The 17,974-nt window shown below is 49.2% G+C and overlaps 6 protein-coding genes across 6 annotated transcripts; 3 read left to right on the forward strand and 3 right to left on the reverse strand.

Moving 5' to 3' along the window:
• Window positions 1–871: 871 nt before the first annotated feature.
• UREG_03614 (uncharacterized protein) lies at window positions 872–2,358 on the forward strand (the record flags this gene model as incomplete). The annotated part of the gene is made up of 2 exons (XM_002544051.1): window positions 872–1,874; window positions 1,991–2,358. 2 exons carry the CDS (start codon window positions 872–874, stop codon window positions 2,356–2,358), a joined length of 1,371 nt encoding a protein of 456 aa, XP_002544097.1.
• A 1,146-nt stretch (window positions 2,359–3,504) lies between these two features.
• Window positions 3,505–5,302, reverse strand: UREG_03615 (uncharacterized protein; the record flags this gene model as incomplete). The annotated part of the gene is made up of 2 exons (XM_002544052.1): window positions 3,505–4,831; window positions 4,905–5,302. 2 exons carry the CDS (start codon window positions 5,300–5,302, stop codon window positions 3,505–3,507), a joined length of 1,725 nt encoding a protein of 574 aa, XP_002544098.1.
• An 824-nt stretch (window positions 5,303–6,126) lies between these two features.
• On the forward strand, window positions 6,127–8,205 carry UREG_03616 (copper amine oxidase 1; the record flags this gene model as incomplete). The annotated part of the gene is made up of 2 exons (XM_002544053.1): window positions 6,127–6,461; window positions 6,525–8,205. 2 exons carry the CDS (start codon window positions 6,127–6,129, stop codon window positions 8,203–8,205), a joined length of 2,016 nt encoding a protein of 671 aa, XP_002544099.1.
• Window positions 8,206–9,031: 826 nt separating this feature from the next.
• Window positions 9,032–10,612, reverse strand: UREG_03617 (uncharacterized protein; the record flags this gene model as incomplete). The annotated part of the gene is made up of 3 exons (XM_002544054.1): window positions 9,032–9,146; window positions 9,335–9,463; window positions 9,525–10,612. 3 exons carry the CDS (start codon window positions 10,610–10,612, stop codon window positions 9,032–9,034), a joined length of 1,332 nt encoding a protein of 443 aa, XP_002544100.1.
• Window positions 10,613–12,990: 2,378 nt separating this feature from the next.
• On the forward strand, window positions 12,991–14,295 carry UREG_03618 (uncharacterized protein; the record flags this gene model as incomplete). The annotated part of the gene is made up of 2 exons (XM_002544055.1): window positions 12,991–13,243; window positions 13,310–14,295. 2 exons carry the CDS (start codon window positions 12,991–12,993, stop codon window positions 14,293–14,295), a joined length of 1,239 nt encoding a protein of 412 aa, XP_002544101.1.
• A 628-nt stretch (window positions 14,296–14,923) lies between these two features.
• UREG_03619 (uncharacterized protein) lies at window positions 14,924–16,367 on the reverse strand (the record flags this gene model as incomplete). The annotated part of the gene is made up of 3 exons (XM_002544056.1): window positions 14,924–15,101; window positions 15,176–15,918; window positions 15,981–16,367. 3 exons carry the CDS (start codon window positions 16,365–16,367, stop codon window positions 14,924–14,926), a joined length of 1,308 nt encoding a protein of 435 aa, XP_002544102.1.
• Window positions 16,368–17,974: the final 1,607 nt, after the last annotated feature.

Below are 17,974 nucleotides of genomic sequence, written 5' to 3' on the forward strand. Positions count from 1 at the left end.
GTTCCTGAAATCCCCATACTGGTGTATTGAGAGTGTATTGTAACGGGGTTTCGGTACTGTGCGACCAGCAAGCGCATTGAAAATTGTAGTTTGCAGACGTTGATAGCGATCGGCGAAGGAAAAGATGGAATTCTTCATCTGCTTGCCTGAGATCAAACAATTGTGAAAGCAACCAACCTCATCATTTGAGCATCATCCACTGTCCTCGCCCAATGGATAGAATCGACCTTGTCAGCTGGAACCTGTCATGCGATCTTCGTGTTCTCTCCGCAAATCGTTCGCCGTCAACAGCATAATCGGATTGTGGCAGAGCTGAGCAATCTTTACATACGCGGCGTAATACCGTGTCAATACAGGCACAGGGGAAAGCTTGGCATTGGGGGAAAAGTTCACGGGCTTTCAAGGGGAGCGGCAAATGGAGACGAAAATAAAAAGTCGCCAGGAAGGATTCTGTCTTCATCCTGTCTCGTCCCTCTCTCTGCTGCACGCCTCTCGTCTTCCCTCCCTTGGTCGACCGCCGCAGTTCTTCTCTCTTTCTCTTTCGCTTTCTTTTTGGCTTGTCGTCTCTCGCGTCGCTATCCTAGGCACCTCAATTGAGGTATCCGCCCGTTTGGATCTCTCTCCCTCCCTGGTAAGTGCCTCAATAACACAAGGCCTTTTTGAATTGCTCCCTCCAACGTCGAACTGCTGAGTCTAATGGCGTAATCTTCCAGCCCAGTGACTTGTACTTCTGGCATTCGGCTCGTTGATTTTGATCTTCGTGGAGAATCCTTTTGGACCTCTCGTTTCAGGGTACCCGCGAGTGAACGCTGTCGAGGACACCCCCCCTAAACGCAATTGTCGAGTGAAATCGCGAAACAATCTGCCGATCATGTCGTCGACCGCAATCCCCAAGCGCATGGCGTTGCATCGCCAGCTTACTGAAAACTCCTCCGTCACAAGTTCCGTGAACGTCTCGCCCATGGAAAGCCCACGGCATTCTCCTTCCACGACATCGCTCTCCTCGCTAGCTTCCGAGGCGCTGGCTGAAGGCCCCGGAAAGCTAGTAGACACCTATGGAAATACCTTTGAACTCCCAGATTTCACCATTAAGCAGATTCGAGACGCCATTCCGGCACATTGCTTTGAGCGAAATGGACTCCGTGGCCTAAGCTATGTCTTCCGAGACTTGCTGTGCCTGGGAACCACCTTTTATATCTTCCACACCTATGTGACCGCTGAAAATATTCCTTCCACACCTGTTCGTGCTGGATTGTGGGCTTTGTACACCTTCGTCCAGGGCCTTTTTGGCACAGGTATCTGGGTTCTGGCACACGAATGTGGCCATCAATCCTTTTCTCCCTCCAAAGTCTTCAATGATACGGTTGGATGGATTCTCCACTCTGCGTTGCTTGTTCCCTATTTCTCATGGAAGATTTCGCACGGAAAGCATCACAAGGCAACCGGTAATATGGAACGCGACATGGTGTTCGTGCCCAAGTTGAGAGAACAATATGCCTCGCGCATCGGACATTTGGTCCACCAACTCAACGAGATCATGGAAGAGACACCTATCCAGGCCGCAACCAATCTCATTCTTCAGCAATTGTTCGGATGGCCCATGTATCTGATTTCCAACGTCACTGGGCACAACAACCATGAGAGCCAACGCGAAGGTCGTGGCAAGGGCAAGAAGAACGGCATGTTTGGCGGAGTCAACCACTTCAACCCTTCGAGTCCATTGTATGAAGCGAAAGATGCGAAACTCATCGTCCTCAGTGACATTGGTCTATTGATCACTGGCTCCGTTTTGTACGTCCTTGGCAACAAATTCGGCTGGACCAACATGTTGGTTTGGTACTTCATTCCTTACCTATGGGTTAATCACTGGCTCGGTATGTTTCAACCTGGTTATCTCATTGCATGCATACCTGACTAACGATAACCAACCTAGTTGCCATCACTTACCTGCAACACACTGACCCTAGTCTGCCTCACTATCACTCTTCAGTATGGAACTTCGCTAGAGGCGCGGCAGCCACCATTGATCGGGAATTTGGCTTCATTGGCCGTCAGCTTTTCCATGGTATCATCGAGACTCACGTCCTCCATCATTATGTGAGCACGATTCCATTCTACAACGCAGACGAAGCAACCGAGGCGATCAAGGGTGTCATGGGCAAGCACTATCGTTCCGATACCAAGGATGGCAGCATCGGCTTCATCAAATCTCTGTGGCGCAGCATGAGAATGTGCCAGTGGGTTGAGCCCTCTGAAGGTGCTCAGGGTGAGGGTAAAGGCGTCCTCTTCTTCCGAAATCGCAATGGCTTCGGGACCCGCCCACTCGTCGTGGAACCGGCCGACGGAAAGGCCAACTAAACGAATCAGTTCTTTTCTTTCGAAGAAAAAGTCGACCTATATTAAACGATGCTAAATGGGGGCATACTTACCCCGTAATCAACATCCGCACAAAAAAGGAAGAGTTCGGTGTTCTGTACTGTCGAGTTGAGTTCCGGTTCCAGGGCGTTGGGTGTACGCATATTCTCATTAGGGCGGGAAGTTTTATGTCCTCATATCCTTGAGTTGCATGTATGCATTGCTTGCTGGGGCGTACTCCGGCAGGACCATGTCGAGAGAAGCATTCCCGTCACTGCAAACGATATCATCGACCTGTGGGTTTTTTGGTTTTTGACCTGTTCTAGAGGCAACGGGTCAGTGTTAGTTGCCAGTCAAAGCCCTGTCCAGCATGGCCATTTTACCTGCTATTTCCCTAAATCTTTTATCTGCCTCGTTGGCTGGCACTCCCCAACAGCTGTTCCGGGGAGCTTCATCTCCACAAATGTCACGACGGACAATGAATCTGTGTCAATAGACCAATAGATACCTTGAATAGACGATTATCTCATCTTTCAATTCATCTTGAATAGAATCAATCAAACTCCCGAGTTAAATAGGAATAAAAACGGGACGTAACAAATCTAGCGATGAATCACAAGGCTGTGTGTATCCCACATATCAAGAATCGGGGGAATGGCTTGCATGAAGTAGCCGGCTCCCTCCGGCACAGCCGGCTGGTGTTCTCTACATGTACCCCAGGGACCCAAAAAGCTGGAGCGATGAAGATAAATAGCCAAAAGCACGCAGATTCCGTGCTTGTGGAAAGGATTCTCGGATCCTTTTTGAATTCACGCATTCCAGGGTCCCAAGACCCCCCAAGACGGGCACAGCCTTGAAGCCAAGGTCTCAGGCAGGAATGCGGGGGATGAAAGGCTGAGTTGATCAGGGATTGGCCTGTGGGAGGGTTGAACGAAACCAACCAGAGAACTGAACTTGGAGATCAAGGAGATCATGGTTAGCGTTTTGACCAATGGCAAGCTATCTGATGTTACAAATGATGATGGTGAGATATTCATATATATATACGGGGGGAGGAATCAAAATATTAATAAATCATTTTACGACGGTCTAGTAGATGGCTTTAATGGTATACAAAAAACGCCAACATTTCCGCGGAGAGCCCGTTAGTCAAGGTATCCCCCGGATTCCGCCAGGTAAGATCTCGAATTCCGCTTCCTCCACGGGAAGGTTGAAGGGCATTCCGTTGCTAGGATTCAGCGATGGCGCTTCTTGATCATCTTCTAATGCTGCATGAGGACGTCCAGACGTCCAAGGCGAGAACACGACCTGCATTGTTCGCCTCCTGCGAGATGACTGGCTTGGAAGCATAGTCTCACTCGTCAAATGGCTCGGAGGTTGAGTTTCTGGGTTGGAGTTGTGATCATCGGCCCGATGCTCAATTCCCCGTTTCTCTTCGACTTCGGGTTCACAAGGCTGGTCGTTCCTCTCCGCAGTGAGAATATGATGACCTTGAACATTCTCTTTGGAACAGCCTTGTATTACGCCCCCTTCGACTTGCTGGAGATTCGACAGCTCTGCGGACGCATTCACAACAATTTCTGGGCCGAGGCCGACAATGTCGATATTGGGAAACTCGTGTACCTTAAGTATCACCCGACAGCCAAGTTGGTTTGTCCAAACGAGTCCTAGGGCGGGGGTTTTGCACGCTTCTAGCTCGTATGGATCACCCCAGCCAGTGTAGAAGGGCTGCTGGTAAGCATAGCTCAACAATGAACTGAGACTACGGATGTTGAGCCGTGAAGGTTCCGCGCGCGAACCGGTGTCATTCTCTGGCGTTAACGGCGTGGGATCCTGTGTGGGAGTTGCCTGACTTTGAAGCTGTCGTTGCAGCAGGTGGGGAGCAGATGATTGGCATGTCGAGGAAGAAGGTAAATGCTGGGAGGAATCAAGGTACTGCTGGGTTGAGGGTGTTTCCTCTAAACGACTGAGCAAATAGTCCGGTTCCTCTGCCCAAAGCGGCCCATCCAGTTGATTGAGCCGATCGGAGACCTGGTTGGACACCACAATCGCGATATTATGCCTGACAGCTAGATTTCGCAGTAGTTGTCCCAGCTTTTTGAACTGCCACGCGCGATCCAGCAACCCAGAGAAATTATTGGTGGTTGTCTCTACGCGATAGTTGGCTGTGATGGAATCGATAACCACAAGGCCAATATCGTACTTCGATATCGCAAAGGGAAGATGGTGGTTGAGTATGTGATCTTGGGTTTCAAGGTCGACGGTAGTTATTCCCAAAACATTATCCAAAGAAGGCCGTTCGACGTCCGTAGGGAGTGAGGACAAACGAGGATGCTCGTCAAGGATTTGAGACAGTCTATTCGTAGCGAGGCCTGCCTCTGTTGAGACGTACAAGGCCCTTTTGCAGAGGCCATATGGAGGCGGGAGCTGAACGGAGAGGAGAAGATGGAGAAGCAGCTGTGTCTTCCCGCTGCCACTATAGGCCATTGACTCCCTGGTCAGTAACCAAATACCCAAGTTCGAATGCTGTAGAGCCGATGAAAACACACCTTTCTCCCGCTATTTCCGTCACGTAGCTGGTGGATATGCCTCCCGAAAGGGCATCATCGAGGACAGGATCCAACGTGCTGATGAAGGACAGGCTGGGTGGCTGGAGAAGTCTGGGAGCATCTTCGCTGCCAGACACATGCTGGGCCTGTGCGGCTACACTTTCATTCTCCTCTTCAGAGGCCTGGTATGCCTGCAGCCCAAGGTCCTGGTGGAGCGCCTCCAGCACATGGCTTGTCAACCGTCGAACGTCGGCAACTGGGATCCGCGTGCGCTTCGCGATTTCGAGCGTGTCAAGCAGCAACAGCTCCTTTACCGAGATTCCCGCCTTTTCAAAGTCCGGTAGAATGCGGGCATAGGGTTCAATTGGAAAGTCAGGGACGGTGGTCAGCAAGTCCATATGTGACACGCAACTTGCATGTTGGTGTTGCAGCGAGGATTGAACTGATTTATATTTCACTCTGCGTTTGAATCTTCAGCCAAACCCATTTTCACCAGAGATGGAGACCGGAAACTACACACAGCTAACTAGTTACTACGCTTTGAGGTGCATCGCGGCATCAACCGAAAAGGAGAATTCCATTCCACCTTGCGATGAAGGCCACGATGGGAGAACCGATGCGCCATTCGGAACGGCTTCAATAAACCCTTGCTGTTGGCCACATCCAGAGCCAGAATCAAATCTGCCACCAAGCGTTGGCTCGATGCCCTCAGAGTTACATCCAAGAGGCGGAATGGCCCTAGCTGTCCCTGGGCAGACTGTCTGCCAGGATCCCATATGCCCTGTACGGAGTACACAGTTGCGAAGAACCTTGCCGTCTGCATCGCGGCTTGCCAATCACCATCGGTCAACGGCGGATGCTTTGCCTCTAGGGCGTGGACTTGCCTTTCCGGCTCAGGCCTCGCAGTCTCCTCCTCGCTGATCGTGGCCTTTCGATGCTTCTACCTTTAACCGCCGCAGATGCACGGCAATCTATCCGCAAGTACGGAGGATAAGCGGGGTATTTTGACCTGATCCTTGCATCGCCGTGGTCTTTAAACGCAACTCGTCGATGGGGGTTAAATATCCGGTGGGCTGCCCACAACGCCTCCGACTCAACTCTATCATTCTCCATATTTGAGCAGCTTCGTCCCAAGGAAAGGCGTGAACCAGTTGGAATCAAGCCTAGGAACGCCTGCGTTCTCCTACATTACCCCAAAGTCGACAGGATTCCGCTACGCATCATGGCCCAACCTCATCCCCTGGATCAATTGCGGGCAGAAGAGATCCTTCACGCCCGGGAAGCCGTACTTCACGCTTGGCCCAAAGCACTGATCCAGTTTCGCTCTATATTCCTCGAAGAGCCTACCAAATCGTCTTTGTTACCGTTCCTCGAGGCAGAACATGCCGGCTCGTTGAGCAAAGATACCCCACGGCCACCCAGGCTGGCCCGCGTGCAGTATGATGTGATCCAAGATGGCAAGTTTTGTGGATACACGGAATCTGTCATGGATATTGATTCGAAAAAGGAGGTTAAGCGAGAAGCATTTGACACCTCATGCCAGCCCTATCTGACAATGTTAGTTCCCCGTGGGTTTAGGGAGATATACATCTGCTAATAAAAGATTTTACCTACATTTAGGGAGGAAATGAAGCAGTTTTTTGACCACTGTCTCCCATCTCCACTGTTTCAGGAGGCTATATCCCAGTTCAAATTGCCAGAGGGTTACGAAGTGGAACTGGAGCCGTGGCCTTATGGCTACTCGGACCCGGGAGAAGCCCCTCCTCGTTATATTCAAGGATTGTGTTTTGCCAAAGACAAACGCAATGGGAATATGGATTCCAATCATTACTCCCATCCGATACCGATGTTTGCCGTGTGCGACGTTTATAAGAGGGAGATTGTCAAAATAGAAAAGCTAGCTACTGGCGGAACTGCCGATGGCTTAGCGTACGATACGCATCAAGCCAACGCTGTTGACCATTGCCGCCCTGCAGAATACGTCCCAGAGCTTGCAGACGTGGAATATCGGACTGATATCAAGCCATTAAACATCATCCAGCCGGAAGGACCGTCCTTCAAAGTGAGCAACGAGAGTTTAGTTGAATGGCAGAAATGGAGGTTCCGTGTGGGATTCAATCCTCGAGAAGGTGTCACGCTCCATGACGTCCATTATGATGGCCGCAGCGTTTTCTTTCGTCTAGCCTTGTCCGAAATGACTGTCCCCTACGGCGACCCTCGCCCACCTTTCCACCGAAAACAAGCCTTTGATTTTGGAGACGGCGGTGCTGGTCGCTCTGCTAACAACCTATCCCTGGGATGCGATTGTTTGGGTGCTATCAAATACCTGAGTACCTTCAATACCGACTTCTCTGGGCAACCGATATCAGCCCCCAACGTTGTATGTATCCACGAACAAGATAACGGTATAGGTTGGAAGCACACGAACTTTCGGACCGACCGGCCAGTTGTGACAAGGTACCGAGAGCTGATCATTCAGTACATTATTACACTTGGCAACTATGAATACGTCTTTGCCTATAAGTTTGACCAAGCTGGAGCGATCAGCCTTGAGGTACGACCAACTGGTGTAATCTCGGTTGTAAACATCGACCCAGGGAAGACTTCTCCATGGGGAAATGTTGTTTCGCCTGGTGTGCTCGGCCAAAATCATCAGCACCTGTTCTGCCTACGTGTTGATCCCGCCATCGACGGTCACAAAAACACTATCTTCCGTGAAGAATCACTACCCATGGCCATGGATCCTGCGACCAATCCTTACGGCAACGCTTATAAGGTTGTGACTGAGCCAGTTGAGGTTTGCAGCGCATTCAATGCTTCTCCATTCACCAATCTGGTTGTCAAGTTATCAAACACTAATGTTCGAAACCCCATATCCGGCAAACCGGTATCCTACAAATTTACGCCGCCTGCCACCCAACTTCTCCTAGCAGACCCTCAGTCAATCATGGCTCGTCGAGCCAAATTTACCAGGCATCATGTTTGGGTTACTTCCTACAGAGACGGCGAATTATACGCTGCAGGGGACTTTACTAACCAGTCTAACGAAGAACGAGGCGGACTTGCGGACGCGGCCGCTCGTAATGACAGCACGGTCGATTCTGATGTCGTGCTATGGTCTGTCTTTGGTTTCACCCATAATCCACGCGTGGAAGACTGGCCAGTCATGCCCGTGGAGAAAATCGAGCTGCAGTTCCGCCCGTCTGACTTCTTTGATCGCAACCCTGCGTTGGATGTCCCGGCGGTCAAGAACACAACCAGTGTGTTGGTTGGTGATAACTCTTGCTGCCAATCTAATTGAAGGTGGAACGAACAAATATGGAATGGTCATGACAGGCATGCTAAAAAGTTGCATGTCGTTATTTCAACAACTTAAGATAGTCGTTTGTAGAAAATGGATGTATATTTCATACTGTGATTGACGAGTCTACTTCATTCCCATTGATCCAATACGTTATATGGGATCCTTTACATGAAACATATTCAGTGAGTACCCGGATCGGATAGTTAACCCACAATCCATAGGAATTCATCGGCCGTCATGTCTAACTACTTGGGATAATCCCATAGCCGAAAAAGCACCCGGTTCCACCCATCCACGACAATAACATATATCAACCCCCAACAACCATTACGTCCCGCCTCCATTACACACGGAATAGTAGTTTTTATCACATCAAGGCAGATATCAAAAGCCAAAATGCCCATCTTCCACATCGGTCGGTCCTCCCAAGTAACGAAGCGCTCAGACCAGAGCAATAGTTGACCCATTTCCTCCCCCAGTTCTGTTTCGCCTCAAGCCGGGCGTCACCCCAACCCAACTAAGCCAATGGTCGCAGCTATGCAAGGCAATGGTTGGGCAAGTACCAGGTTAGCTTCTTCAACGCTTCAATCCCTCCCGCCCTGGCATTTTCCACTAACAAGGGAGGCGTGGGCCGGGATCGCACGCAATCGCAGGCCTTCGCGAAATACACGTCAATCCGCCTCTTGCCATGACAGCTGCCCGTGCAAAGGGGTATAATATGGGCCTTTTAGCGATCTTGGAGAAAAGCGAGGATGTTGCGGTTTATGCGGGGCATCCGGCTCACCTCCCGTAGGTTTCAATTCCCTGATGGGTTGGATACGGGTTAAACTAATTGATTTCTGCGATCAGGGTGCAACAGATGCGTGAAGAGCTGTGTGAAGACGCTCTGGCTTACGATATGGAGTTTTGACGGACAAGAGGTGAAAATATGGAATGCACTACCTTTGACTAGCAAGTTAGAAAGCGTGCTGGAGAAAAAAGTAGATTCGAACACAGCGTAGGCTAGCATTAGCGACATATCAACCAAATGCGATCAAAGAACATTATATACAGGCGCTCGTATTAAAGATTACTACCCTAGGATTCAATAGCAAACTTATTCTTTTGCTGCATCATCCGCAAATACCTTTTAGCAGTCCATTCCCGGAAGCTTTTGCCCTTCCACACCATGAAGAGGAAGGAAAGGTTTGTAACCAAACACAACATCGCCATGATGATGGTTGTATTCTGCATGCCATTATGCTCCAGCCAGGGCCTTGGAGGTTGCAAACGTTAGCTACCAGCGCCACACAGCTAGAGTTGGGGTAGCAACTTACTCGATTGCAAAGGTAAACCCTGTACCAATAAGATTTCGGATAAAGAGCATCAGAACCAAGGCTTCTGATGCAACGCGGGGATAACAGTCGACGGCATAAGTGAGTGCAATGGCCGCACCACTTCCAATACCAAAAGCAATAAATACCATTCCGAACCCGGCGGGAAGAATCCAATGAACCCCGTAGAGTGATCCCAAGCCATACATCAGAAGGCCTCCCGTATTGATGATAGCAGGTATAAGCATAGTCCAGAGACGAAACTCGGGCTCCATGATCCCTCTGTTACGTCGAGAAAGGCGGAGAGTACACCAATCAGAGACATAGCCTCCCCAAAGCATACCGATGATACTGCCGATGAATGCTGCAAAGTTTGTATTGCCCACGTTGGCCATACTGAAATTGTAGGGGGGTGCGTTGAAAGTAGCAGACTGTGTCACCGTGATAAGCGAAAGCCACATAATTTGGACGCCGTAAACGATGCCACCCCACATGACGGCGGGATAAGTGACCAGAAAGAATGGGCTGATGGCCACCAGCCAGAGAGGGCGAGGATCACCGCTGCTGCTAGTATGCAACGCCATTCTCTGCCAATATGTTTTTGAAGGGGGTGGAGGCGTTTCTGACTCGGTAGTACGAAGCGATGACTCCCTTCCTTTCTCAGCAACTTGAAGTTTGTCTTCGAGGACGGTTTCCGTAGACATCTCTGCTGCAGTTGGTGGCCTCCGAAATACAGACTCCTCCATCGTAAACGCTTGCAACACCAGGAGGATGCCGAAGAAAATGACAAGCCACCAAAAACACCATCGCCAACCCTGAGAATCGGCAATGTATCCGGCTGCCACAGGGCCAAGATATGATCCCGCGTATAATGTAAAGACGTATAAGCTTAGCCGAGTACCTTTTTCATGGGCAAAAAAGATATCCGTAGTTGTGACCTGAACGAGGGAGTCCACTGGGGCGGCACCAAATCCGGTAAGGATACTGACGCCAAAATACATTTCCACGGTCGTTTGGAAAGCTCCAAGAACACAGCCGACAAGATTAAGCAGAGTCCCTGCAATGTACACTGGCCGTCGACCAATTTTCATTGCGATGGGCTGCAGAAACACGCAGCCAAGTCCCAGAAATAGAAAGCATAGTGCCGCTGATATGTTGAGTTGGGTAAAGTTCGTTCGTAGATCAATCGTAAACTGGGTCTGATAGAAAGAAATATTGACGGTGTTAGTTATCTGACAAGGCGGAAACTGGCTTCGTTAAAGGCAAGGAGGGACGTACCCAAACAGGTCCGATCCAATTGACAGAAACTGCAGCAATAAAGCCCCAAATCCATAGCAGCCAAAAATGATATTCCTTTCGCAATTTTCCCCAATTCAGTGGGTCATTCGGATCGTTTGTAGGTTGCGGAACCAGAATAATGTCTTTTTGGCCGCCTTTCTCGTGCTTGACATTCATAGTCCCATCCACTGCCCACAACCTCGATATTCATTAGCAGATGACAACAAAGAAATACCATGCCTAAGCAGAGGCAAATTTTGCTTGAGGCACTCACGGTCAACTATGTGAACAGTCCCCGGGACCATTTTGATCCCCTCAACTGTAGGAAACTCCATTTTGACGGTTCACGTTCCGTGTCACTGTTGCGAGTCACTGTTGCGAGTCACTGGAAGAGTAGCGGAAAGCTGGAGGTGGATCTCCCATGGCTTTATATGTAGATATTTGCCATGGGGGTTAGAAGTGCTGTTTCCTATCTCATATTTCGCAGCTAGCAGATTGCTGAAGCTAGGTATCCATTTACCTCCAGGAAATACACTCCCCAGAGTCCAGAGCTGATCGGTTTGCGGGGAAGACAAGAGAAAGCTCTGGTGGTCGACGCCTGGTTCAGGGCAACCATCCCCTGATAGGGAAGTCCATGCTGCCCCACACGGGTAAGGTTAAAATGATTAGACTTTGATAGCAACCGAAGTCATTGGAAACAGCAATTGGTCGAGATGACCGATCGCCGAGGCTCAACTTGCGTTCCAACTCTTCAGAAGATGAAAAAGTATCAGGCTCTTGACTTGTGGACGGATTATCATTGGAGCTGGGCCAACGGGTGTTTGAATAATGGACTGCAAAAATGCTCGATTAGGGAAATAAAACGAGATCATAGCGCATGCTACCATGGCTACGGAAAGGTTTGCACAAGTTCATGTTGCTTGTCCAGTGCTGAAGTTGTGCATCCTCGTCCCACTTTGAGAAGAAGGTACGTGAAACATGGAAGACCAGGGAACAGGATATATATGTACATATGGAGCTGATTGGTAGCAAGTGTATCCCAAAGGTATAACGTGGGCGAGCAATTTTCAGCCAGGCGGGTTGATTGGAAATCGAGGTGGTCGTTCTGTGTATCATCAGACAAACCTCTGTTGTCCAGTCGCAATGTAATACAGGAGTTGCACCACACGCATTATAGAGGTGTTGCGGGGGGCGTTAGCGGTGCCATATCATTTGATCCAAAACCTGGGGACAAACTCCAGGAGTCCAGGGCAGACTGACACCGATTGGTGAAGCTTGCTCTTGCAAGCAACTTTGGCATACAAAGGCCGGGCCTCAACATATGGACTGTGGAAACGGGAGGGATTAGTGACTTTAGACGCCAACCAGCGAGGTTCTGGGAAAGAGATTTGGCCACGAAATCCTGTCATCAACTCCCTCTGTCCGACGGGCTTGTGGCCCACTATCAAAACTTGGGTCAAGGCTCCCAACTTCCCAAGTCCGGTTGAGAGATCTGCCCTTTTTTTCTCCGGCTTCTGACGCATCCGGCCTTGAGTAACTTGACATCGAGGGAATATGCACATTTGCAGTCGGGATCTGCAGATTACTACTGAATGGGAGAGCTCAAGGCAATAGGAACGCTGCAAGTCGGCAGCAAAGAATGGAGAGACGTTGGTTTTCTTCCGGGTAATCACGTGAACCGTTGTTATTTAAGGTTTGGCGCTAGCTGTATTATCTAAGCCGGAATATTACCGTAACCGAGACATGGAGACGGGGCTTCCCCACACGGACCCCAACTTCCCCGCACCTGGTGAGAATCGGCATCGCGATCAGCTCGCAATGCCGCTGTAGAAGCTCTCTGCGTCCATCTTCAATATTCAATGTTTCTGGCAATATCTCTTTATTCCTGGACGACGGTGTAGTAGAGCTATATGCATTACGACCGTGCAGTGTGACGCTTGGGTCAACGACATCTCCCAATTGGCTCCCAGTGCAAGCGTTGATTGTATGGCGTCGTGGCATTCTATGTGGATAGACCTGTTATGTCGGCGCCGACCGGTGTTTTGATATTCGGTTGAAGCAAATGGACCTTTGACTTGACATAAAAGTAACAACTACTACTCTTTTCTACTCATAGTATCAAGGTCTTTAGAACACAGCCCTTTGGTTACTTACTTTAAACAGTATCCGAACGACCAAATAATTGATCAATATGGATAAAAGAGCCTCAGTTCCGGTCACGTTGCCCAAGAACAATCCGACCATTGCCTACTGGCAAGACCCCCCGGATGAAATAGCGGACCTCCGTTCTACTCCGCAGCTCCCAAAGACAGCTGATCTTGTTATCATCGGATCTGGGATTACTGGTGCAAGTATTGCGTATAATGTCCTTTCTAGAGCGCCAAACACGAAGGTGGTGATGCTGGAAGCAAGGCAGGCATGCAGTGGTGCAACAGGCAGAAATGGTAAGGTCTTGGTCAAGGTCGGCGAGCTCTAGGATACACCGCTAATGTTTCGGTTTCAATCTCTAGGTGGGCATACTAAGGCGGCTTCGTATACGACCTTTCCCATCAACGTGGAAAGTGTAGGTCTCGAAGACGCTATCAAAATCGCTAAACTGGAATATAATACCATCAAGCAAATCCATGCTTTTGCCAGAGAACACAGTATTCCTTGTGACAATCGGGAACTTGAAACCGTGGATATAGTCTACGATCAAGCGATATGGGACGAATCGGTTAGGGCGATTGAACTTATGAAGAAGACTATGCCTGGTGATCCAGCAAGTCGATATACACTGTGGAGCAGCACGGATGCCGAAGAAAAGTTCTTGTGTCCTGGGGCTGTGGGAGCCATTACCTATGAAGCTGGGAGTCTCAGCGCCTATAAATTTGTTGTTGGACTCTTAAAGCTGTGCCTTTCAAAGGGGCTGAACCTTCAAACGAATACCCCGATGACCCGATTTTCCCGACATGGCAAAGACTATTGGGCTCTCGAGACAGAACGAGGGACTGTATATGCCCACAAAATCGTGTTAGCCACGAATGGGTACACCGCAGCTATCTGTCCTGAACTTCAAGAGGTAATTGTCCCCCTTCGTGGACAGGTAACCGCCCATCGACCCGGAACAAACATGCCAAAAGCCGGGCTAAACAGATCTTACTCGTTCATCTACGGAAAGGGCTTTGAGTATATGATTCCACGCCCACCGGGCTCCAAATACGAGGGTGATATTGTCATTGGGGGCGGTTTGGCAATCGCCAAAGAGGACGGGCTGTATCAGTACGGCACAGTTGACGATACCACTACCGACCCAGACATCCTTGAGTACCTCACTGCGACCACGCAGCGATATTTTGGGAAGAACTGGGGTCAAGACCATCCCGCTGGTCGAATCAGGAAGCATTGGTCAGGAATCATGGGATTCACTGCAGATGGGCACCCACTGGTTGGAGAGATACCGGGAGAACCTGGTCTATATATTTCCGCCGCTTTCCAAGGCCATGGTACGTTCTGAGCCGATTCTCTTTTTTAGCCACGTACTTGCTGATTTATTTTTGAATTTTAGGGATGGTCCTTTGCTTCCTTTGCGCCCAGGCACTGACGAGCATGCTCTTCGGGGACGACGAGAAAGCCCTATTCGCGTGGTTTCCAAGGTCGTTTAAAGCGACTGCGGAACGACTGAAGCGCAAATTCACAAAACGGATAACCCGTTTTGAACCGGATATGAAAACCAAAAGTCGGCTATAATTCTCGGCCTTTCGAGTTGACAATATGAGTCGATAGAGAGTTTGTGGCGTGGCCTTTTTATAAATTTATAGTCAGTGTTCTGTAATGGCAATCAGACGGTATACATTATAACCTCCTATGGCATTTACCTGGGGTAGATGTTGGTACAGGCCATCTTTGGCCAAAATGAAAAACGTCTTGTACACAAATATGCTACATGATTGCACATGATAAAATCTGATGGCAAATAACAGTTGCCACAGAGCAGCCATAAAATTGAGAGATCCCAGTGATTCACCTGAACCGATTTGCGCCGAGATGTGATGATCAAGCCCATTGGCAACCTAATTCCATCCTGCCTCTGTTTGCTTTTATCAGTTGTTGTTTGCGTGCCCCTTTTTTGTGTGTGGACAGTCTCAACCTTCTTTGGCGTCCACCTTCTTTGCAGGTCTATCACCATTCTCAGCGTTGCCACATGCAGCGTTGTTTCCATTTGAGTGGGAATCATCTTCCCGAGCACGCTTTTGTCCAGCAGTGGCAGCGGCATCTGTTGATTTAGGAGCATCTTTCGAAACTTGAATAACGGGAACACCGCTAATAAAAAGGAGATCAGATTAGCTTTGAAACAAGGAGGAAGCCAAACGACGTGAAAACGATAAGAAACATACCGGGAATCCTTCAGAACTTCACTGTGGCCCCCGTCTCTATCTCGATTTCCACGACCTCGTTGGCCGCCTCGACCTCTATTGAATCCCCGCTTCTGATCATCCTTGCGATCTTTCCAGTCGCGGCCATTCCCACGACCACGTCCTCTAAAATTTCCACGGCCTTTATTCGGTTTGACACGCCCAGCTTCAATCTCTTTCACTTTCTCCTCGCAATATTCCTTTTTGCTCTTGATGAGCAACTCAATGGTTCCTTTCCACTTTGGCTTCGGCTCAAGGGCCAAGAATTTCTTCTGGGTATCTTCGCTGTCGAATTCCACAAATACGCTTCCCTTGAATATCTTTTCGTTGGTACGACGAAGGCGTACAGCGTTGGTTGGTCCATATGGCGCAAAAAAGGCTTCAATGTCAAATTGGGTGCTTGGTTCTTCCTTCCCAAAGCCTTTGGCGTAGATGCTACGGTGCATCGCTTTGTCTTCAAAGACTTTGGTGACCGACCAGGATGCATCTTCTGTTACAGACTCTGGAAGCGGTACCTTACGTCGAATACAGGTATTGTCATTAGTGAGTTCGATGGTGTCCGATGTTTTCAGAGCTTCAACAATAGCGCTGAAAGGTTGGAAACGTCGCATGCGCTTGAATGAATGAAGCAAAGACAGTTCAACGGGTCGATTTTCGCTTCCACCAACTTTGGAGAGTAAAAACTTGTCCATAGGAAGGTTGGAGTCGGAGAAGTAGAATTCGACCTAGTCAAGTTACGATTAGAGATGCGTTTTTGACAAAGTTTTCTTTGCTTTGCAAAACTGACCTGTTTGCGAATCTGTTCAGGATCACTGGTTTCCTCCAGAGTTGTCACATCAGATTTGATGTTTTCGCGATAATTAACACGTTTCTTTTCTCGAGAACCTTGGTCGCCTTTCTCTTGCTTGGATTTTGAATCTGGAGCCGACCCCTGGCCTAACTTATTCGCAGCAGCAATGATTCTGGCTTCTTCTTCGGCTTCCGCATCAGCCTGTGCGCCGTTTGCTGGTGACTCTTTTTTCTCTGACTCAGTTGAAGCTGGGGCTTCCGTCTCTTGGTGACCCTGATTACCCGCTTCCTCGGCCTTTAACTCTGCAAGGACGTTACCGACATCCTTCTCCGCCGCCGCGTTTGGGTTTGCGCCCACGTCGGCGGGTTTCTGTGTCTCCGACATTCAAGCGGCGCTGGGGATTATGTGCGGGGACGAGGCGAGGGGCTAATGGGATAGACCGTGTGAAATCAAGGGGCCCAAGGGTATCTCTGGGATAATCACGTCGAGTTCGATATATTGCGGGTGATTATCTGAGTGACATATTGTTAGTATGGGCAATATCCAGACGGGCAGTATGGGGGCGTCCTTCGCGCCATTCACAGAGGCGCCGAGCGAGCAAGAGTCACTTTCGGTCCAATGTGCGCCACAGATGTAGGGGATAATGAGAGCAGACGCATAGATTGGATACAATACCTAGACAAGAGTTCCATGAATGATGCAGTACAGTATCACTGTAGAGATAGTGAGTCTATGTGAGGGGAAATTTTAAGAGGAGCTCTCAGAGAATAATTTTGTGGTGGTGCTCTGTGTAATTTATGACATATTTTACGCCAAGGCCTAACCTATCTGGTGTGATTCTTACATCAAATTACATATGTATTTTACTGTTGATGAGGCAAGTCGCTATTATTGATCCGTTCAATTTGACAGCTTCAATCTAACTCATGGGGGCAATGGCTGAGTAGCCAAAAGATAACAAACTGCATAGACATGCCTGATATCAAAACTCAGCACAAAGAGAGTCACCAGTGTTTTAGTCTTCAGTCTTCTTGGGAGTGGAGGTAACTAACCATTGAGCAAATCCTGGGCTGAGCCGATAGATCTTTCACATCTTGGAGGGCCAAGGAGATACCTTCATCGCTTGTTTCCTCTCTTGAGTCATGCGAATTTGGAAGCAGATCTGATGGCATCCTTGTTTCCATCCCAAAAATAGAACGATCCGAGAAGTGGGACAGGTTATTAGCGGGTTGAGAATGTCGTTAACTAGCTATATTTCCAATGCAGCGTTGTTAAATGCCAGTGCGAAAAAGCAGCTGCCAGAGCAAGCGGCGTGGAAGTAGGACTCATTCTGGTCTTGGTATATTGGCGAGCCACCCCCATCAAGGGGCGCCATTTCATGCAAGTTGTGAGACATCCCTCCATCTGTGCCACCACATGTCGATTCGCTGTGGAAGAAGGCAAACAGAACTGCTTCAGTTCCTAGAGATTGACAGCGAGCTCTTCTCGACCTGATTTGCCAGCACCGCGAGATCGATCACTACGACCCTGAAGGTTGCCCTGGCGTGCCCGCTCTGTTGGCGAATCACGAAGCAACTAATTGGAAGGCCTCAAAGATCTGATGCAGCTGGACAACACAAAGGACCCCACGGTCCCAAAAACGGGACATGGAAGACACTCCGGAAGACGAAGAGGAAGGACAGCAAGCCTCGCGGGATCCGCTTTCGTGAGGGATTCTCCATCAAGGCCTCTAATACAGCGGCAGCTCGGTGAAACGTTCCCATCATCCTCTATCCTGGCACATAACAAGTCGTAATTCCTCGTTCTTGGACTTTTTTTTTTGCGAGGGAACTGCCTTTTTGCTCCTTTTCTCTCTCCAACTATCTCCTTTTTGGGGATAACCTCCGGTTATCCTTTCTTGTCATCTCCCAGAGGTCGATAAAAGCTCAAAAAGAAAAGCCCACATATAAACAGTTTGCAGATTGACTTCCTTCACTGAGGCATGGCGATTG

The sequence above is a fragment of the Uncinocarpus reesii genome, genomic scaffold, assembly GCF_000003515.1.
Source record: "Uncinocarpus reesii 1704 scaffold_2 genomic scaffold, whole genome shotgun sequence".
NCBI classification, from domain to species: Eukaryota; Fungi; Ascomycota; class Eurotiomycetes; order Onygenales; family Onygenaceae; genus Uncinocarpus; species Uncinocarpus reesii.